Here is a 23,600-nt window from a genome sequence, read left to right on the forward strand (position 1 = left end):
ATTTCACATGACGTATCATAGAGAGCAGGCAGCTGGTCTCCACTGCTCACTGACTCTGAAATTATTGGTACAGGCACATATACTGTAGTTATACAGAAAGACAAACAATCATTACAGAAAATACATGATGGAATAAACTTGTGAGAACTACCTTTATTATAGTTTATTATAGTATAGATGGAGGACCATCGCCTTCCCAAGATCGTGTTATAGGGCGAGCTCTCCACTGGCCACCGAGACAGAGGTGCACCAAAGAAGAGGTACAAGGACTGCCTAAAGAAATCGCTTGGTGCCTGCCACATTGACCATCGCCAGTGGGCTGATATCGCCTCAAACCGTGCATCTTGGCGCCTCACAGTTCGGCGGGCAGCAACCTCCTTTGAAGAAGACCGCAGAGCCCACATCACTGACAAAAGGCAAAGGAGGAAAAACCCAACACCCAACCCCAACCCACCAATTTTCCCCTGCAACCGCTGCAACCGTGTCTGCCTGTCTCGCATCGGACTTGTCAGCCACAAACGAGCCTGCAGCTGACGTGGACATTTACCCCCCTCCATAAATCTTTGTCCACGAAGCCAAGCCAAAGAAGAAGAAGATAGTTTATGTATTAAAATCTTAATTTTGTCTAATATGAAGGAGAAAGTGTCAATAACTATTGTCAGTGTCCTTGACTATGGCTAAGGCTCAATTTCAAAATAATCTCTCGCTGAACAACTGCTGGATTAAACAAGGGATTGCTTAAGGTGGGATGTGAGTGGGAGGGGAAGGTTGAGAATCACTGCTCTGGACCCAATTGTTACTGAAAGAGAAAAATTGTCATTGGCCCATTTCTTTTGGAGTTCTGAAACCGTGCACATAACGAGTCAATGAGGGACGATTAAAACAGTGGTTTTCAAACTTTTTCTTTCCATCCACATCCCACCTTAAGCAATCCCTTACTAATCACAGAGCACCAATGGCATAGGGATTACTTAAGTGGGATGTGAGTGGAAAGAAAAAAGTTGAGAACTGCAAATCTACAACGACGTAACTGCTACTTAACTACACTCTGGAATGACCAGCAACACAGTTGCACCAAATAGCTTTGAGTAGTGGCCATTAAATAGTGGCCTTGTCAGAAATGATTCTGACTCATTCAGTGTGTTGATCACTGCAAGCTGCTTCATTTGATATCATTAACTCCATTACCTTAAGAGTAAATTTCTCCAAACGTTTATCTGTTGGTCTATAAGGGCTCAGGCCTGAAACATCGGTAATATATCTTTACCTCCTGTGAATGCTGCAAGACTGGCTGAGTTCCTCCAGTATTTCAGTGCTTTTATTACAGTCACAGTGCAGACTTTCATGTTTCACTATCTTCTTAACATCCCAGTTAATGATTACCTGTTGTAGGAGGTGAGGGCTCCCTGGATTCCACTTTTCCATTCTCAGCTGACAACAGAAGGTGGAAGGACACAACGAACAGTCCCGAAATGAAGAGAGGACTCTTTTTAATTGGTAAGTTTTTTTTTTAAATAATAAAACAATCAAAGAATTTGATTTTAATAAAAAGCTTCTGATTGTACAGGAGTGTTAACCTGGTGATGATATATAGATGTAAAACTTCATTAACCTGGCAAGCATGGGACTTTGGTGGTCTGGAGCAGTGGTTCTCAGCCTTCCCTTTCCATTCACATCCCACCTTAAGCAATCCCTTTAATCACATTGCACCCATGGCATAGGGATTACTTAAAGTGGTATATGAGTGGAAAGAAAATGGTTGAGAACCATCTGGAGGATTTTCTGGACTATAGAATGCTATCCCTATCAGTACACATTTAATTTGGATTTTTTAAAATGTAACAGTGTTAACAATGAAATAAATAAAACTCTGCCAGGACAAGACAGGTTAGATGCAGGAAGAATGTTCCCGATGTTGGGAAAATCCAGTAAAGAGGACACAGTCTAAGAATAAGGGGCAAGCCATTCAGGACTAAGATGAGGAGACATTTTACATGAGCTCCCTCTCCCAGAGTGTTTGTTTGTTGAAGCAGGTTCATCAGATGTCTTCAAAGGGGAGCTGAATTGTCTGGACAAGCATTCTCAATGGTGGCCTCATAACCCCCGCCACCCCCCCCCCCAACCCGGAGCCATAGCACATTTAAGTAAAAGCCAGATTTTCTTTTCATCTCATGTAACATAAATATTTTTATGTTTTCTATGTAATCAGTAGAAGAGAAGTACAGAAGAATCTAAAACTTGATTGCATCACAGGGAAGGGGTCCATAAACTTTGAACATGACCCCAGGGGGATCGTAGCCAAATAAGGTTGAGAATGAATGGTCTAAAGGCATCAAGGGGTATGGTGAGAAAGCAGGAATAAGGCACTTAGGTCACATGATCTTCCACGTGTTACTGAATAGCGGGGAAGGCTTGAAGGGCTGAATGGAATCTCAGATTCCATGAGAACTTTTTTTTTAGGCGTTGCACGGGAGTGAAACCTGACATGTTTAAAGTAGTAACGTGCGAGAAACGAGGGCCCGGTGAGTTTGTACCAAGTGTGGGAGTGGGGCTCTGATGGATTTACATCAAATGGTGAGCTCAATGCCGGACATTGGGATGCCCAAACAATTGGATCACGATTGCCAGAGTTTGTCCTTGGGGTTTGCCATAGGGGTTCAATGTTGAGTTACAGAACTGTGATTGATTTTTAAAATGTAATATTGACATTCAAAACAGTCATTTTTGTAAAAGAAATTGAAACTATTTTGAATGACACTGGACAACAAATTTTTCAAGGTGTTTGCTTCCTGAAAAAACAATTGGGGATTATGCTAGACAACTTCAAGCTGACACACAAAGATAATTTCAGGTTTGGTGTATCACATAAGAACTTGGAGAAATATTAAATTAACTATTATTGAATTTAGCCTAAGTGTTTACTCACCACAAATGTTACAGAATGTATCACAGCTGCTGCATTGAAACTTCCTGAAGACAATACATGCTATTGTTAAGTCCACTCATTGTGCTATTCCCTGGAGAACACATGCATTCAATCTATAATCAATGTCATGCACAGCATCTGTATATGTGAGCTGCTTTTATAGCCTGTCTTCATGTATTCTGACTAAACATGCCCAGACTTAAGACAATATTTGCACAGCATCTGCACTGAGTGCAGGCCCAGGCCTGCTGGGACTGTCCAAAACACCTTGTTTTGTGGGCAATATACTAGAAGATTTAAAATGTTATAACATTTTAGGGTGATTTTCATGATCAACAGCCCAAAATCCATTAATCACACCCAAAAGTGTTCAGGAAGCAAAATCTTTGTTGCCCAGTGTAATCATAGATTTGTAAATTTAAGCAACAAAACAATCCCAGTCTCCCCTTCCAGTCCTCAACATCCTCGTGAATCTTTTCTGCTCTAGACCCAATTGTTAGTGAAATATTTTGCTTGAGAAAAATTGTCATTGGCCCATTTCCTTTGGAGTTATGAAACCGTGCACATAACAAGTCAATGAGGGACAATTAAAACAGTGGGTTTCAAACTTTTTCTTTCCACCCACACACCACCTTAAGCAGTCCCTTACTAATCACAGAGCACCGATGGCATAGGGATTACTTAAAGTGGTATGTGAGTGGAAAGAAAAATGTTGAGAACCACTACAATGTATGTTAAAAAAAATAAGAACAATGCTACAAATTACTTTTTCACAATTTGAAACATATTTTGGTATTCTGCACCATAGCTCGAGAATGGGCCTAACATTTTATCTTTCCTTTCTCCCTCAGTGGGATTTATCGTGTTCTCACAGCTCCAACTCGGTAAGTTGTGGTGTAGGTTCAGGATGACTGGGGAAACAGGGGAGCAGCATCTTCCACCCACCAACCACTGACCCCTCCCCTCTCTCCACCACCGCCCCATCTGCCCTCTCCTGTCTCAGTCCTAACCCAAAACGTTCAACTGCCCATTCCCCTCCACGGATGATGTCTGACCCATCAAGTTTCTCCAGCAGCTTTGTTAACCTGTGTTCTGTTTCTAGGTTCAGGCACTGCTTACAAGCTGATCTGCTACTTCACTAACTGGGCCCAACATCGACAGGAAATTGGCAAGTTCCTGCCAGAGAATATACCCCCCTGCCTGTGCACTCATCTGATCTATGCATTTGCCATGATTGACAATAACTACAAGATCTCCATCAAGGAACGAAATGATGAAGCACTTTACACAAAGTTCAATGGTCTCAAGAGAAAGTGAGTGGCCAATTGTTTCTCGATTGTTTTGGGAGTTTCTCCCCACACCCTTCAGTCTCACCCATCACATCAAGGGGCCACATTTGGAGTATTGTTGCAGTTTGGGTCACCAAACCACAGGAAAGATATCAATAAGATAGAAAAAGTGCAGAGAAGACTTTGGACTTCAGGAACTGAGTCACAGGGAAAGGTTAAACAGGTTAGGAATTTATTCCCTGGAGCGCAGAAGTATTTGGGAGAGGGGGGTAGAATTTGATAGGGGCATTTAAAATTATGAGGGGGATAGACAGAGTAAGTATAGGTTGGCTATTTCCACTGAGGGTAAGTGAGATACAAACCAGAGGACATGGGTGAAAGGGAAAAAGTTTAGGGGAACATGAGAGAGAACTTCTTCTTTGCATGGAGTGGTGGGAGAGTGGAATGAGCTAAAGTGGTGAATGTGTGCTCAATGTTAACATTTAAGAGGAATTTAGAAGTGGTATGGAGGGCCATGGACTGGGTTCAGGCCAGTTAGACTAGCAAGAATAATAGTTCAGCGCAGACTAGAATGGCCAAAGGACTTATTTTCTGAGCTGTAATGTTCTATGGTTGTATTTATCTGTACCTATCCTGTCCACTCCTACAGTTTCTCTCTCCACAACCCCCCCCCCACCCCACCCCCGGCACTGTTGCTAACCATTGGTAATATTTTTTTGACACAATCAACTCAATCACCCTTGAATGGTTAAATGATGCAGGTGTAGGGATCTGCTACATTTCTGCAGAATGGTCTCTACTCCTACAAGATGTCCAACTGCATATCTTTTTCAACGAGAGCCAGGATCATTTCTTTCCTGCTGCTATCACACTCTTGAATTAACCTCTGATGGGTGAAAGGCCATACCCCTGCACTGTCCAATGGCACTCTTCTCTAAACATGATCGCAAAGGACCAGGCCGCACTATCATGTTCCTTTTATTTTACATCCTGTCTGAGTGCAGCTGGTACACTCTTCCTGATCTGTTCCTTGAACTCATTCTGCAGGTCCTTTCTCCCAGTGTCCTTATGACCAAGATGGACCATGGACTCGATGGGCCAATGGACCTACTTCTGCTCCTATATCTGTGACCTCTGGCTGCTCAAACTCTGGAGTCCACATTATGTTCACTCTACCTGACTTGACCCTTCCCTTCTGAGCCTCCGAGTTGGTGGTGGCGCTACTGACCCAGCTACTCCCAACAGTAACCTGTTAATGGCCACAGGGGAACCTACTCTCTGTACCTCTTCTGCCAGTCACCTCAGGCGAGACCACATCACTATGACTGCTATCAACGATCAGCTCAACTTCCCTAATGATCCTGTTCATCCAACTCCAGCTCCAACTCTTTGTTAGGGTCAGTCAGAAGTTCCCACTGGGCATGCTTCCCTCTAGACACTGGAAGTCTCCATGAGATCCCACATCCTGCAGAAAGAGTAAACCTCTACCCTGACCCTGACTGACCTCCCAACTATTGTCTAACATTGTTTATTGTAGATAAACAAAGCCTTGCCTAATCTCTGCTCAGCCCTCTTTGCAGAACCATCTTGAACCAATATCTTCCCTCAATTACTGCACTTGCTTCTCGCGTCCACCAAGGCTGCTCTGCTAGAGGTAGCCTGCTTCCTATTAACTGCTCCTCCTGGTCTCCTGCTGAAAGAGGAGTTCCTGTTGTCCACACTACACCCTATCCCAGTTATGGTGTACCCTGCACTCAGACTCACTGGAGACTCTATCCCTTGCCCTTTTATTTTGTTACTGCACTACCTGCTGCACTGAAGTACAGGTTGACTTGCCTGGAGAGCACGCAAAACAAAGCTTTTCACAGTTTCTCCACTTGGGTGACAACAAACAGTTCAGTATTTCCCCGTTCCGAACTCATGAAAGTAAGGGTTTGTCCAATTTTCTGGACACTGTTCTGCCCACAGGAAACTACAAATACAGCTGAGGAAACTGGACAGAAATGAAATAAAATGTTCAGTGGATGCCTCCAGTTTCCCTCCTTGATCGAGATACCTCTGTCTGAGTTACCTCATCCAGCCCCACAACTCCTCCTCTGCTCTTCTTTAATTTTGATGTCCTGATCAGGCTTTTGTTTGGTCTCTCCAGTGGTGGCCCACCTCTCAGAATGCTATCTCCAAACCAACTGTCCTTCTTTCTTCTTTTAACCCTTTGGACTCCATCATTTTTTAAACCTTTCATAATACATATTGTACTCCGGACTGGGTCCATGGGTAAACTACAGTATAAACCAGCTAGTGGTTGGGTATAAAACCAGTCCCGGAAAATTCAATAGAAATCCATGATCAAGGGTCCTTGTGTGGAATGGAGTCAAGTTCAATTCAATCTCCTATGAGTGTTTGAACAGCTGCTAGCCCTCCACCATGAACAACAAACTCATTTAAGGAAGTCCTACTCTGCGCATTACTTAGTACTGAATCTTGATTTTCTGTGTTGCACAGTTTGCATTTCCTTTCTGTTTACATTTCTATCTTTTCTATGCCTATCGTTTCTTGAGTCCAGTTTATTTTTGCACTACCGTTAAGTGGTGATTCTGCTGTGCCCGCAGGAAAAAGAATCTCAGGGTTGTATGTGATGTCATGTATGTTCTCTGACAATAAACCTGAACTTTTAATGTTTGAGGAAGATTTGATACGCTGGATTTGATTGCAGGGAGTCCTGACAAAGGCGTTCTGAATTATGAGGAGAAATGAATCGAGTAGATACTAAGATTCATTTCCTCATGGTGGCCATGTCCAACAATAGAGGGCATGTTTCAGGGAGAAGAGTAGGAGGTTTGAATGGGATCGATGGATGACTTTTTCCACCCAATCTGAAGCGAGCTGCCTGATAGGGCGGGGGGGGGGGGGGGCTGGGAAGAGGAGGAGGCAGAGCATTCATGAGGGCTGAAGTGAGGGTGAATGCCCACAGTCTTTGTCCCAGGGTAGATGAATCTACAATTAGAGGCACAGGTGTAAGACAAGTGGGGAGAGATTTAAGAAGGATCCAAGGACCAACTCTTTCACTCAGAGGATGATCTGTACCTGGAATGAGCTGGTAGAGGAAGGGTAGAATTATTACATCCTAGTCAGCATGGATGTTGGGTCAAAGGCCCTTATCTGTGTTGTGCAACCATGATTCTAGAAGCATCTATACAAGTACTTGAACCAATGAGGGATAGGAAACTACATACCAAGTGCTGGTAAATGGAATGTACAGACAAGAACTGGTGGGCTGAAGGGCTGTACGACTGTTCAACTCGATACCTCTGAGCACCCAGGAGTTGGTAGCAGGTGAAGACCTCTCAAATCTGCTCAGCCAATAAGTAAGGTCTTGGCTGATTGTCTATCTCGGTGCCCGGAAGGATTGAGGAAAGAATATTTTCTGTTGTTGTGTGGCGTTCTCAATCTGCTCCTTGTTACAATCACATCCAGGTGCTGAAGAGCGTCACCAGATTGTTGGATGTTAGGAACTTCATGTGGGTTTGTTTCTCTTCCAACCAACTCTGGTGTTAAGCTGGATAACCCAGACACATTCACAAAGCACCAGAACAGAGTGGAGGAAGTTGGAGAAAAAGTCAAGAGAAGGACACTGCCATCAATGTGACATGGCTTTAAAAGGTCCCTTTCTACAGGAAGGATCACAGTTCATCAGGAATGATAAGTCTGCAGACACCATGATTATAGTGAAAACACAATGCTGGAGAAACTCAGCAGGTCACAGAGTACTTCATGTAGCAAAGATCAAAGACTAGGAGCTCCTACAGACACAGGTGTGATGATAACCAGCTAGACGTTCCTTGGAGGGGAGGTATTCAGTCAGAACACAAAGGAGAACACCTCATTTGTGCCACAGGATATTTTACCTGCACCTGGGAGGGTAGATGGGATGGGGTCTCTGTTTAACTCCGACAGTGGACACACTTATATTACAGCACCAACACACCGGTCCAGGGTCTTGCCTATGAGACACCAAAGTGGGACTTGGTCCTTGGGTCAGAGCTGAGAGTGTCGCCCAACGCATGGATTCAGCCAAATGCTGCACACAGCAGATAAAACAAATTCTCCATCTCGTGCAGAATAAATGATTAGAAGATTGTTGTTTAAACATTTATCAGAAAGCAGGAACTAACTGGGCACCTTACGGATCTAAAAAGAAGTTAATTGTTGACTTAAAGCAGTTGGAAACATTGTGTGCCCTTCTTGAACCAGAACAATAAGGACATGAGCTATTTGGTTAAATTTTCTCAAAAGGAGCACTTTAACATACAAAGTGATCTCTTAACGACCCCACGAGAGAGGATGCAGGGGCTGTGTTACACGCTGAGATCACCTTCACTTCAAACACTGCATGATCTCCACATGGCTCTGAGATGACACGTCGAGGATTACATTTATTTCATGACTTCAGGAATGATGTGATTGATGGGGGCTGAGGGATTGGAATGTTTCCAGGGCCAGAGGTAGGTTTAGCTTGTTTTCATTTTCCTGTCCTTGTGAAGATGGGGAAGATGCCTCCTTAGACCACTGTACCACTTCTGCTGATACAACTGATGGCTTGCTAAATTCTGGGAGGCACCCAGAATTGCTGGAAAACAGCAAACTCGACTGAGGTAGGGAAGGTTTGTTTTTTTGTGGGGGTAGGTATGTATAGGTCAGCACAACATCGTGGGCCGAAGGGCCTGTGCTGTAATGTTCTATGACTCCCTTGTTCAAAGCGAGAGGAAGATAAACTGTGTGGAATGACAGATCAGTTAGTTTAGCTTTTATTGTTGGCAAGATGTTAGAGACAATCCATCAAAGAAAAAATCTGGTCAATGTGGTTTTATGAAATGTAAATCATATTTAACACATTTGTTTGAATTCGTAAAGGATACAACAGGGAGTGTTGGTAGAGAGGGGCCTGTAGATGTGTTGTATTTAGGTTTGCACATACAAGGATGGTGCCCAAGGGCAATGGGGGAAGTGAGTTGCAATCGATTGAAAATGGTTGTCCCATAGCTTTCATGCTGGAGAGATTTAACTCATTAAGAGCACCACACATTGAATATGGGCAACTTTAATATGAACCAGAGGTGGTGGTACAATTACAACATTCAAAAGAAACGTAAAGAGGTACTTAGATAGGAAAGGGTTAGACCAGTGGTTCTCAACTGTTTTCTTTCCACTCACATACCACTTTAAGTAATCCCTATGCCAGAAGGCAACAAAAAAATAAAATATTGCCATGAGTGTCACCCGGCACCCCTTACAGTTAGAGAACGAGAAGCAAAAGAGAGTCTCCCCCCTCCCCTGAGTGTCCGTGATTCACCTCCAGTGCTCCACAGCCTCCGCAGCCTCACAGACTCCAGTTCAGTTCGATCCGTCGGCCACCACATTGCCAGATCTAAACCTCCAACATGATCAGCCCCCTTCAGGAGCCCTTCTTTCCCTCAGCATCCTCTCAGATCCCAGTTCCAACATCTGGTTACCGTATGCCAGTCGCCAGCAGCCCCCAGCCATGTGGGTTCCTCGCCTGCATCCCCAACAGCTCACCGCCTGCATGGGTCCTTTAGTCGCAGAATCCCTCACTGATCCGCCACTATCCTTGGGGTTATTGGATCTGCTTCTCTGACTTAAGAGGGGTCATCCTCCCTGTTTCTGATGCCCTGTGCCAGCCTGCTGCTCCCCCAGCATCTGCAACCCATTGAAGCCACTTGCCAGCACAGGTCCCACCATCTTGGGTCCAGATCCCATGGTCGCAGGATTTTAAATAAAGCATTGTCATTTCCTTTAATGGGCCCCTTAAAACCTGTAGGACTGGGCAATAGGACCCCACAGGGGAGCGCTGCTCCCTGCTCTCCCTAAGTCCGCACCAGCGGCAGTGCTGATGTTACAGCAGCTCCGGCAGATGCTGCCATTATTTTGTTTGATAAAGTGTAACTCAAAACATTGACTGGCCATTTCTACCCATGGACGGTGTCTGACCCGCTGAATCCCTTCAGCAATTCCTTGTCTTTGTGTAGATGACCAGCATGAACATGGTGGGGCTGAATGGCCTGTTTCCATGCAGCACAATTCTATTTCCCGCCCTATCTCTACCACAAACATTAGGTTTCTGATGCTCCCAACAAGCAAAATGTGGAGATTACCAGATTTTTATTTTTATAGAGTTACAAAACCATTTGTTTTAGTGACTGTAAAATGATTTAGTAAAAATATTATAGGGGAAAAAAAAATTTGAAGTGTAAATGAACAGCATTGTTGGGAACAAATGATTTTTTTTGGATTTCTAAAAATCATTTAATTATAAATTTATTGTGGCTCCACTTGCTCTTCTGCATTTTCTGAGCTAGGTTTGCAGAAATACTTCTCTAATGCACCTTGCTCCTTTCCTATTTCACCCTCCCTTGCCTCGGCTACAATCCTCTTTCTTACTCCCATTATCTTCCGTTATCTCCCTCGGTCTATTTACTCATATTTACAGGGACCACAGAATCCTAAAAAATACAACAAAATAGTAAAAGTCTGTGGGTAGCTTGTACACAGCGTGGAATCACACCTAAAAATGGTGTCACAATGTTCGTTGACATTAAGTATCATTAGCGGACACGTTCAAAACTTGAGCATCAGTGGCGCTAAATCTAAATCTCGACTCCGTTTTTAAAAGTTTGTTATCTCGGGCAATCCACTATTTTGGGGGTCATTATTTTGGACTTCAACTGTACAGAAAAAAAATTCAAAATATAAACAAACACACCAACATTTTAATAATTCAAAAGAAAATTATTGAAGAAAATCTCCTATAAAACCTGCAACATGGTATTAGGTGCAGGTTGCAATATGCTTTGACAAAATTAGAGCAGATATTACACCCTCAAGCAGAGCCCTCTTAGAGAGGAAGGGGTCAGAGAGAAAAACAGTTGGTGTTTTTCAGGTTGAATTCATCACCCTGAAGAAAGATCTCAACATGAAACATTCTTTTCTTCCAACCAATCTGTTTGACCTGGAGGTCTTCCAAGCTGACCGTTTGGCTTCTGTGTTTAGATTCAGGGTTCCTTAATTGACATGTAATAGTCCAGAAAGTGTAATATTACACAAAATTCCCTCTGCCTGCTGTAAGGCAGACAAAGTTGCCATTAGTCTCGCCCAGCACCTCTTACAGTGAGAGAGAAAGAAAATCCCTTCAGTCACCAAATATCCCTGGATCTCTATCAATCTCTTCCTTAAATACACCCAATGTCCTGGCCTCCACAACCACCTGTAGGTGCAGATACCTGTGAGACTCTTTTACCTCACAGGAAAATAACAGTGTTTCCAAGTTTGAGGCATTTGGCTTGTGTTATTCATTTATCTGAGACATTAATCAGACTTTTCTTGATCATAGGAATCCTAGCCTGAAGACACTGTTGGCGGTCGGAGGATTCAATCACCAAAGGTACTGTCTGGTGGAGGTGTAAGTATGCAGTGCTCTGATTCTGGGATGGCCATTCCTCTGCCTGGTCCTGAAATGGGAACCCTCTCAGAGCAGTTTTATATCATTGTTTCCGCTGAGCCAGGATGAGGTCTCTGCCAACACATGGCATGCTTCCTGTCCCACCTGGGGCCCAGTTTGGAAGGGAAGGAAAGGTGGAGAACCCCAAGACTGCAGCTGAATGACTGAACTTCTCAAGGAGCTACAGCATGGCAGACACACCCACAAAAAAAGGGGGCTTCAGTCTCAGGGAGGACGACCTGGAGATTCTTAGCCATGGGTTCGGAGATTGAATCCCACTGGGGCACAAGGTGGGAGCTGGAATGGGATAAGTGAACACGAGTTTGTTTAGGGTTCACAGATATTGTAAAAAATTAATCCATTGTAGTCAGTATTACGAATGGATTCCAACACATGGGAATGTAAATTAGCTAATTAAATGTAACACTGGGGTCATAATGATTTAGAAAGGATTTCTCATTCCTGGCACATCAACATACTTTGCCAGCTCGCAATCTGCCAACACATTAATTATGTAAATGTATTGCTTCAAAATGGATGAGTGGCCATTAAATCAAAAATTAAAACATAGCACACTACAACACTGTTCAAGCCCCTTGATATAGTGCCGACCTACATATTCCTACCAAAAAAAATTAACCTCTCCCTACCTTGTAACCCTCTAGTTTTCTTTCATCCATTTGCTTGTTTAAGAGTCTCTTAAATGCCCCTAATGTTATAGCCTCCACCACCATCCCTGGCAAGGCATCCATACACCTGATGTCTCCCCTAAACTTCCCTCCCTTGTGGTAGAAATTAATAAAAGTACAATTTACATCACAGTTGGGACTAATGTGGGCCAATAACTGGAGAAATTGGTTTTTACTCATTTTACTGAGCCCACAGTTGGCCTCACCTGTGTTCACTTTGGCTCCTTTTGCCCGACCTCATTGGATCCAGGTGTTCAGAAGCAAAGCCAGTTGGATTTGCCCAACCCTAATGCAGACAACAAAAGGCAAACCCACCCCCCCCCTTCCCTCGCCTCACTTGTGAGACGGCGAGGGCGAGAACGAGAAATGCTTCCCTCATGCAGAACCACTGCAGGGAAGATTCACAGCAGGAGAAAGGACGAAGGAATTATTATTCACTGTATTTAACATCACAAAAGGGTAAACTTCAGTCCAGTTTCAGTGCTGGCAGAATGCTTCTTGGCATCATCTGTGACTTTCATTGCAGTTGGAGTCTCTGTTTTGCCAGAGCCCAATCGATTAAACACAATAAGCGGTATGGTTTGTTCCTTCAAAATACAAGCATAGAGATGCTGGAGGAACTCAGCCAGTCTTGATTGAAGAAGGGCTTAGGCCCAAAACATCAGTCATATATCCTTACCTCCCATGGACGCTGCAAGACCGGTAGAGTTCCTCCAGGATTTGTTTTTTACAAGAATCATAGCGTCTGTAGACTCAGGTGTTTCAACTCTTGTGCCTTCACCAAGAAATATGCTCGTTATGAATCATTAAAATGGTCCATTTTATAAAGGTTTCTGGATTATTTCAGTTGAGTGTTGGCCATAAGTAATCCATCTTGATACAGAAGTGCCAGGTCGATTGCTCTGGCTTCACACTGAGCTCTCATTCACACAAGCATCAGCTAATTGGTTACTCTCCACTTGGGAGGGCTATGGTACCAGACAACAGTCCGGCTGTGGTGCTGGACACAGCCATAGGTCCTATTCATTCAGGTTACCCTCAATGTTGGTAAAGCAATATTGTGTAGAGGTGAAGCTGGTGGCACTCGTTTACCAATGCCTTACTCACCGATACTGAGCTTGGGTTTCTCCAGGAGATTGGGCTCCAGCTTATCACAACCTGGGTCTGAACATAGAGCAAGGAGTTGACATGAGAGTGGTAGGCCAGGCAGTGGGGCTGAGAGGGAAAATGGATCAGCTCATGTTTAAATGGCGGGGCAGACTCAATGGGCTGAACAACCTATTTCTTCTCCTATGTCTTATGGTTCTGGTCTTAAACGTTTGACCAAGTACAGCTCGAGGAGATCTGGTAAATCTAAAGACCACGATAATTAAGGAGCAAGCTCCTCATGGTCTCAAATCCATTATAAGGAAGATGGTTGGGGTCATTGGCAGGATGTTGGTGTGTTTGGCAAGATATCAATGCAGGGTGGGGGGGGGGGGGGGGGGGGGAGGGGTAACGTGCCAATCATCTTCAGCAGCTTCATCCTCCTTCCATCTGAAGGACCGAGTGAGGGCGTTCACTGAGGATTCATCGATGTTCGCTTCCAATCACAACTCAGACGGCACCTCCAGCAAGTGAGACTTGGAGAACATTCAGATGTTGGCTAATATGTGGCAAGTTACACACAACTATCAGGCAAAAATCGAGAGTGTAACCAACTATCCAGAGGCGTCACTAGGGTTTAAGTCACCTAGTGCGTTAACTCATGGTGTCACCCCTCCCCCTCGTGGACTTCCTTCTGTACCAGGAACCTACAGAATCCTTAGTAATGTTTTTTGTACTAATGTTACTTGTAAATCGTAATTCCCGTATATCACTGAATGTAACAGAAATGGGTGTGAGATAAAGAACCAGCAAAATTAAAATTACACCTTTAAATTACAAATATCATGCCCAGAGCAGCAGCGAAAACAACCGCGTGCTGGTGACACATGCAGCGAAACCAACTGCGTGCTGGTGACACGTGCAGATGAAAGCAACAGCGTGCTGGTGACACGTGCAGCGAAACCAACCGCGTGCTGGTGACACGTGCAGATGAAAGCAACAGCGTGCTGGTGACATGTGCAGCGAAACCAACCGCGTGCTGGTGACACGTGCAGCGAAACCAACTGCGTGCTGGTGACACATGCAGCGAAACCAACCGCGTGCTGGTGACACGTGCAGATGAAAGCAACAGCGTGCTGGTGACATGTGCAGATGAAACCACATGATTTGAAGCGTCATTGGGGAATAATGACAACTCTGGAGCGCATTAGCAGGTTCAAAAAGTAAATGAGCATTGAGTTTTAGCCTTGTAGGTGTATTGAGACATGTCAGCTGGGCTTACGAAAAATATTTTTGTTGTTATAACTAACAACATGGATATTATTATAAAAAGTAATACATTTCTGCTGAGATACTGCACAATAATTTTATAGTCATTTTGGTGTGCTTCCCCCCCCCCCCCCCCCCCCCCCCGATGGGGTCACCCGATGCGGTCCGCACCCCCCCTCCCCCAGTTATACCAGTGCACCTACCTTTCACAAGCAGTGGTGTTACCATCACAGAGACTCCCATCTCCAACATCCTGGGTTGGGGGGCGGGGGGTCACCATTATCCACAAACCTCATTGGATGAAGCCAGAAAACTATTGTTGCAACAATTGCAAGTTAAACCCTCAGACCACAGTGGTTCCGCACCAACCATTTTCCCAAATCCTACACAAATTTTATCCTGCTCTCTCACATATTTATCGGGTCCTCCCAGATCCAACCACTTACAATGGTTAGTGAACCTCCCATACTGCATGCCTTTGCAATGTGGGAAGAAACTTGAGCACCCAGGGAAATCTCTCACTATCTCAGGGAGAACCTGCAAACTCCACAAAGACAGCATTTGAAGGCAGGACTGAAATTGTGTCAATGCAGGTGTGAAGTAAAGAGCCACATTGAAGTGAGGTGGATGATTTTGTGATCCACTTTGGGTTGAAATTTTCCACTGAGGTCCCGTCTGCTCCCAGCAGGAAGGCACACATCTCCGAGACTATTTCAAGAAATGAAAATATTCCGTTTGTTCTTACCTTCCCCACCAGGTTGATAAACATGGCCTCCAACAAGGAAAGTCGTGCCATCTTCATCAATTCCGCAATTAGATTTCTCAGGAAACATGACTTTGATGGTTTGGATGTAGTCTGGGAGAATCCTGGTTCCAAAGGAAGTTCTATGCAAGATAAGAAATGGTATACAATTTTACTTAAGGTGGGTAAAAATCCTTCTCTCCTTCTTGAGGGACCGATACTGCTAGGAAATAATTCCTGGGATTGAGAACCTGCAACATGACCAAACTTTACCAGGAAACCTTGTCAACAGAGACCAACAAATACATCAATGGCATAGGATTGAATTCTAGCTGGTTCCACTCTCAGCCAGAACCCATTGGTACCCAGCCACTCAAACACAAAACAGGCACATGCGCACATGTACAGATAACGCACACTTGCACGCGCGCGCACACACACACACGTGCTCACCAATACTAAAGTAGACATGATTACGAGGATGTTAAAATGCATGATGACAGAGATCTGTTGATATTAGAACTCAGCCACGACTGGATAATATCCCACAGGGAAACATGATTTATTTTCTAGGAGCTGAAACAAGCCATACAAGAGGAAGCGACAATCCGAGGAAAACCCCAGCTACTGCTTTCAGCATCTTTTCCTGCCAGCAGAGACGTTGGCTTTGAGATGAATAAAGTTGGTCAGTGAGTATTAATTCTTCCAATGCAGAGTTTTTGGGGTACCATTTTTAAACAGTTGGATGTCACCCAGAATGTGTGTGAGGCCCCACTTTACTATTGCAATCTTACCAGCCTCTGAGCGGAATGCGAATCCAAACTTGGCAGTTTCCAGCTCTCTCTGAGATTCGGGGTGAGAGGTGGATCCGCAGGCAGGAAGAGCAGGTTAGGTTCCTGTGATGGCTGTCTGCCACATTGGTGATGCTGGGTACAATCTGGTTTTCCTCACAACACTTGCATTTCCATAGCACCTCTTGCAAATCAGTGCCTCCAGAACACACTACAGAATGAAGTGCTTTTGAACTTGATGTCAACCAGAATCAGACACTTGTGATACCTTGTGAAGTATGAATGTCTGCATACACTGTGCTTGCAGTAAAAACACAGCGAAATGCTGGAGGAACTTAGCGGTCTTTTCAGCATCCGTAGGAGACAAAGATATATTGCTGACACTTCAGACCTGAGCACCTTTCACCCCAATTTTTCCAACCAATTACCAGTAAGTGGCAATTTTGCTGCACCTGGATTACATGGGATGTCACACATTTACTCTGACAATAAATCTGAAAGCTCAATCAGATCCCCAACTAGAATGCACTGGCAGAGATGAGGGGAATAGCCTGTGGAGAGAGATTGAGTTGTCTGGGACTGCATTTCTTTTAAAATTTAGACATACAGTACGGAAACGGGCCATTTTGGCCCATGAGTCTGTGCCACCTAATTTACACCCCATTAACCTACAGCCCCTGGTACATTTTGAAAGGCGGGAGGAAACCGGAGCCCCCAGAGAAAACCCATGGGAAGAACGTACAGAGAGCATGGGATTTGAACCCCGGTCCTGACCGCTGGCGCTGTAAAGGTGTTGCGAAACCACTACGCCAACCGTCCTGTTCTCTGTTGGCTGGAATTCAGAAACGTGGGAAGGGATCATTTGGAAATGTGAAATGATGAAAGGGGTAACAAGATGGAGGCAGGAAAGTTGTTTCCACTGGTAAGTGAGATGAGAACTAAGGTATATAGCAACAAAGTTTGGGGGCGACTAAATTTAAGGAGGAACTGGTTTTCCCAGAGAGGGGTGAATCTATGGAATTCTACAACCAAGGAAGCAACAGAAGGCTGCCCTCATAAAATATATTTAAGGCACAGTTAAATTGATTGTTGCATTGTGGGGATTTAAGGGTTAGAAGGAAAAGGCAGGTGGAGCCGAGTCCAGGGCCAGATCCACTGTGACCCGAGTGAATGGTGGAACAGGCTAGATGGGACGGATGGCTGACTCCTGCACAAACATCCCTGACATTCGAACAGCGAACACATTGCACGTTGCTTCAGTGCCTGAAGAGAATTTTCCATCATCCTCAGGTGGGGTAAATGCCCTGGATATGCAACTATTTTGATTTTTAGGAAAGATCCAGATTTCATAAACTGCATTTGCATTTCTCCAGATACCTGGACTTTCTCAATTTGATGATGTACGATTTTTATGGTGCCTGGAACTCGTTCACCAGGCCTCGAGCCTTTCCCACACGCCTGGAGTCGTCAATGCTTAACTTGGTACGTGCACACCTAGAATCTGCATTTGACACCCGAACATGCAGGGGACAGAGGATCAGGTGCAAGCAGGAGAGTTTAATTTGGGCATCATGATCAGAAAGGATATCATGGGCCAAATGCAGAGAGCAGTGAAACTGTGGAGGCCAGGTTGTTGAGTGTATGTAAGGCAGAGATTGATTGCTATCTGGTGAGTGAGGGTATCAAAGGTTATGTGGAGAAGGCGGGGGAGTGGGGCTGAGTGGGAGAATAGATCAGCTCATGATTCAGTGATGGGGCAGACTCAATGGGCTGAATGGCCATTGTCCTATATCTTCTGGCCTGTTCCTGAGCTTTTCTGCTCTATGTCCTTGTTTTTTTTTTTTTTTTTTTTTTTTTTTTTTTTTTTTTTTAAATTTTTTTTATTTTTCACACCATAAATCACATTAGCCATGATATACACTATTTCTTTTCACACATATACAGTGACTTTTTCTCCCCCCCCCCCCCTTTCCTCCCAAACCACCCCCCCACCCCCCCCTCTCATCCATTTTAGGTATACAATCTAGGTTGCATTAAGCCAGTCAGACAATGTTGTCATTCAACCAAATTACACCAGAAATTCTACTGAGTCCATTCTTTTCTTTCCTTCTCCTTCCATCAACTTAGGTAATGTTTGTCCCCGGTAGGTTTTCGCTATTGTATTTAATGTAAGGCTCCTATACTTGTTCGAATATTTCAATGTTATTTCTTAACCAGTATGTTATTTTTTCTAATGGAATACATTTATTCATTTAAATTTGGTAGTTTCTTCCTTTTAATTTGGTTATGTATTCCATTAATATTTAAAGACATATAGTTCAGCGTAGCCCTTTTATATTTTGTTTATCTTCTCTTTCCGTTTTTCCATCATTACCTTTCCTCCTTTTCCATTTCTGTTTTCTTATTTTCAACTCTTTATAAGACAACATTCCTACAACATCTAACATTTTCCTTATTCTCCTATTTCTATCTTATTTATCCCCAATCTCCCCTTCACCTCCTGAGTTGTCCTTTATCCCTTGTCGGACAACCACATCTCCCCTCTCCATTTGGATTTGCGAATCCACTCGCAAGCGTCAACTGATTTTGCAGTGACCGCTATTTCCCCCCACCCCGCCTCCCCCAGAAAAGATTTCACTTTTCATATGTCACAAAGGTCCCTCTTTTAATTCCCTCCTTATTCTTTCTATTCCATTACCTTCCCTTATTAATTCTTGTCTATACTATCCATATTTTCCTCTAAGTACAGATACATTCATGTATGCTCATTGTCTCTATTCACTCTTATACCTCTTTACCTGCATACATATCAATCGTGATCATTTTTACTCTCATTACCCGTCTTCATCCCTCAGTCTATTTTTGTCTTTACCCACATACATATCAGTCGTGATCATTTTAACTCTCATTACCCGTCTTCCTCCCTCAGTCTATTTTTGTAATTGTTCTGCAAATTTTCGTGCTTCTTCTGGATCCGCGAATAGTCTGTTTTGTTGTCCTGGAATAAATATTTTCAATACCGCTGGATGCTTTAGTATAAATTTATACCCTTTCTTCCATAAAATCGCCTTTGCTGTATTGAACTCTTTTCTCTTCTTTAGGAGTTCAAAACTTATATCTGGATAAATGAAGATTTTTTGTCCTTTATACTCCAGTGGTTTGTTGCCCTCTCTTACTTTTTCCATTGTCTTCTCCAGTACCTTTTCTCTTGTAGTATATCTTAGGAATTTTACTACAATAGATCTTGGTTTTTGTTGTGGTTGTGGTTTAGAGGCCAATACTCTATGTGCCCTTTCTATTTCCATTTCATGCTGTAGTTCTGGACATCCTAGGGTCTTAGGGATCCACTCTTTTATAAACTCCCTCATATTCTTGCCTTCTTCATCTTCCTTAAGGCCCACTATCTTTATGTTATTTCTTCTGTTATGGTTTTCCATTGTATCTATTTTTTGAGCTAGTAGTTCTTGTGTCTCTTTAGTTTTTTTATTAGATTCCTCCAATTTCTTTTTTAAGTCTTCTACCTCCATTTCTGCTGCTACTGCCCGCTCTTCCATCTTGTCCATTTTCTTTCCCATTTCTGTTAAGGTCATCTCCATTTTATTTATTTTCTCTTCTGTGTTGTTTATTCTTTTTCTTAAATCCTTAAATTCCTGTGTTTGCCATTCTCTAAATGATTCCATGTATCCTCTAATAAGAGCAAGTATATCCTTTACCTTGCCTCTCTTTTCTTCTTCTATTTCACCATACTCTTCCTCTTCTTCTTCCTCTGGGTTGGCCATCTGTTGTTTCTTTGCTGCCCTTTCCTCCTCTTCTATCTTGTTTCTATTGTCTTCTGTGGTCTCTTCTTGCTGCAGGTGTTCTGCAGCTGTCGTTGCCGGCTGTGGAGATCGACTCCCCAGCTGGTCCCCCCTCCCGTCGGTGTGTTTTTTTTCATTCGCATCGCGCATGCGCGAAACTTCGCGCATGCGCGGTTGCGCACTTTTGTTCGGCTCTGCGAGCCATTTTTGTAGTCCATTATTTACCGACCTGAGGGAGCGGGTTTCTCTCTCCGCAGCGGGCCTCTTCGGACAGGTAAGGCCTTCACCTTTTTCCTCCTTTGTCTTCTCTTCCTCTCTTCTTACCGTTGCTTTCGACTTTTCTTTTTTTGTCGCCATCTTCTTTCCACCTTTATACTCACTTTTCTGTAACTTTTATTTCTGTGCCTTTGTGTTTTCTCTTGTTTTTCCCGACTTTTCTGGAGAGGGCTGGAGTTCACCGTCCGGCCACTACTCCATCACGTGACTCCTCTCGCTCTATGTCCTTGTTAATGCTGATACCTGTCACAGGGACTGGAAACATCTCAAATCATGAAAAAAGTCACCAAGTTCACACCTAGTTCCAATTTCCAGCCTTTTCTCCATATCCCTTGATACCCTGACTAATGAGTTACTTATCAATTTCCTGTTTAAATATGCCCTGTGATCTGGTCTCCACCGCTGTCTGCAGCAGTGAGTTCCATGGATCCACGACCCTCTGATGAAAGAAGTTCTTCCTCCTCTTGATTTTAAATGGATAACTTCTAATTTTAAAACTATGACCCCCTTGTCCTTGATTCACCCACCAAGGGAAACATCTACATCCACTCTGTCAAAACCTTTCAAAATACGATCTGTCTCTCATTCTCCTATACTCCAATGAATACAACCCAAAAGCTGCCAAACGCTCCTCGTACGGGAATCATCCTAGTAAATCTCTGCACCCTCTCCAACAACATCACATCCTTTCTAAGATAGGGGGCCCAAAACTGCACACAATACTCCCGATGGGGTCTCACCAGTACCCAGTGGAGCCTCACCAACACCTCTTTATTCTTAGACACTATTTCTCTTGAAATGAATGCCAACATAGCATTTTCTTTCTTCCCCTCTCAATCCTACCTGGTCATGAATGAGCTAAACTCTTCCACCACTGGTGAATACAATTCAAGGGGTCAAGAACCCAGGCAAAGTGGTGATTACACAGAAATTGGGAAGCTGAGAAACAACTCTGCTATGGATGAATTCTTTATGAGGGGCTCCAGCCCACAATGTTACCCATTCTTTTTCTTCCATGGATACTGCTCAACTCACTGAGTTCCTCCAGCGTGGGAAGTGCACATTTCAGCCCCACACTCTTGAACACAAAACTCGCTGCCTGTCTGTGCAATCCCAAAAATATCCAGAGGTAAAAGTGATGGACTGTTTTGATCATTGCCAAGGTAGGAATCTGCTGCCAAGTTTTGGAAGGAAAATGGCTTGCCCCTGCAGAAGATGATCATTGGATTCCCCACATACGGACGGACGTTCACACTCAAACTGGACAATCGAAGTGGTGGGACTACCCTTGGGCCTGGGCCTGCAGGCAACTACACCAAGGACCCAGGTTACTGGGCTTACTACGAGGTGAGGATCTTTGATCCATCAGAAGTGAATACAGCATTTACATCCCTGGATTACGTCAATACTGACACGTGTACAATTAGTCCAGAGCAAGGCACTGGGTTGTGGGGTTGATTCAGGGCCTCACTGACCTCAGGGAAACTCGTGCAATTTCACATGCTTGAACCTTCTCCTCAATGGGAGGACAACAAGGAACAAGTCTGGGACAGGTTGGGTCCTTTCTGAGAAGGCAGGAGATGCTGGTGGAGTCCAGGGAGGGGAGGAGAGTTTGCATGATGTTCTGAGCTGCATTCTCAGCTTCTTCTGAACTTGAGTAGAGCAGCTCCCGTCCCACGCAGTGATGCATGCTGCAAGTCTGCTTTCGATGAATCACCTGTAGAAGCTGTTGAGGAATGGGGTGACATGCCGACCTTCCTTGGTCTTCTAAGAGAGGCATTGGTGCACTTCTTGACCTGAAAGGTTCACTCAAGTCTTCTTGGAGTGAAGCCCAATGCAGTTTGCCTTCTGAACCCTTGCTTTCATTTCAGTGATTCATGGACAAGGGGACTCTGAACTCCAACACTTCTCACTGTTCAAAGACGCTCCACTGGATGATAACCACATGACAATGTTCACCCCTTCTCATTGACAGATCTGTGACTTTTTAAAGCAAGCTAAAGTTGAGCTGATTAAAGACCACCGGGCCTCCTCTGCACCCAAGGAGAAGATTTGGCTTGGATACGATGATATAGACAGCTACATTGTCAAAGTATGGTTTGATTTTCTGAGATACTTTTATCAAGTTCCAGAACATTCTGTGATATTGTTACGGTAGGAATTGTGTGGATTTGCCCTTGTGTGAGAAAGATATTATGTAAATGCAGGGCTTCTTGCTTTACGTGGAATTTTATAGGCAACTACTCTCAATGTTAATTGTATCAGAAAACCATGGACTAGTTAAAGTACAAGTGACCATTCAGCTCTTTGTCTATGCTGACCCCTGGTGGACCAATTCAATCAGCCTCATGGCCCTGGCACCCCACACCCAGCTCTAAGTTGTTCTTACTCAACACCAGGCCTGGTTACCTTGGGAAGGGAATGACTGATCCATTCACAAGTAAACAAGGTGTTCTTCCTTACATCCCACATGCCATCTGCCCAAAACTTTAACCATCGCTCTTGGGCAGCTCCTTTTCATTACCCTGTCAAAACCCATTAGAACATTGACCAGGGGAGCATAGGAACAAGCCTTTTGGTCATGAAATCTCCTCCCAACCACCCCCTCCCTCGAGAGCAACCCTGGATTTCCTGTTGGACCCCTACCCCAGATCCTTTACAATGAATCATTCCTGCATCCTGTCTGGGTCCTACACATCCTTTCTACAGGTTAAAATATTCCAATTCTACCCTAACTAGTAAAAATACAACACAAATCCCATGACTATGTCTTGTAGTCTGTTACTATAGTCCTCACCAGAACACTTACAAACTCTGGGACTTCGACAGATCTGGAGGTTTTACAACATTCACTTTGATATTAGGTGAAACGAAGTTTGAAGTGTTGTCTTCAATCACCAACAACAGGCAGGTCCAGAAATCTTATCCCATGTAGGAGCCCAATTGATTCTCTAGACCACTCATTTAAGTAATGGTTATCTGTGTGTATCCGATTGTAGAAAAATTGATGAGCATTCATGTTGTTAATTTATTATTCTAGGTCCAGTGGATCAAGAGTAACAAATTTGGAGGGGCTTTTGTTTGGACAATGGACCTTGATGATCTAAACAACCACTGCAACCAGGGAGTTCTTCCTCTCACGACCCGATTGAAAAAGCTTCTTAACATTAATCCAGGTGAAATATTTATCTTGCATCAAAGGTTTGACTGGATAGTTGGTGA

The 23,600-nt window shown here is 43.9% G+C and overlaps 1 protein-coding gene across 10 annotated transcripts in view; it reads left to right on the plus strand.

Moving 5' to 3' along the window:
• LOC138765233 (acidic mammalian chitinase-like) overlaps positions 1-23,600 on the plus strand; it is a 53,365-nt gene that overhangs the window by 23,526 nt on the left and 6,239 nt on the right. For all 10 annotated transcript variants that reach the window (XM_069942220.1, XM_069942227.1, XM_069942222.1 and 7 more), the window contains 10 exons: positions 1,393-1,497; positions 3,778-3,810; positions 4,029-4,239; positions 11,621-11,671; positions 15,530-15,695; positions 16,088-16,203; positions 17,679-17,787; positions 21,546-21,725; positions 22,354-22,470; positions 23,419-23,554. In XM_069942220.1, the coding sequence (XP_069798321.1) occupies positions 1,473-1,497; positions 3,778-3,810; positions 4,029-4,239; positions 11,621-11,671; positions 15,530-15,695; positions 16,088-16,203; positions 17,679-17,787; positions 21,546-21,725; positions 22,354-22,470; positions 23,419-23,554 (1,144 nt within the window). In that variant the 5' untranslated portion in view covers positions 1,393-1,472. The remainder of the gene's footprint in view (positions 1-1,392; positions 1,498-3,777; positions 3,811-4,028; positions 4,240-11,620; positions 11,672-15,529; positions 15,696-16,087; positions 16,204-17,678; positions 17,788-21,545; positions 21,726-22,353; positions 22,471-23,418; positions 23,555-23,600) is intronic.

This window comes from Narcine bancroftii, chromosome 5 (genome assembly GCF_036971445.1).
Source record: "Narcine bancroftii isolate sNarBan1 chromosome 5, sNarBan1.hap1, whole genome shotgun sequence".
Lineage (NCBI taxonomy): Eukaryota > Metazoa > Chordata > Chondrichthyes > Torpediniformes > Narcinidae > Narcine > Narcine bancroftii.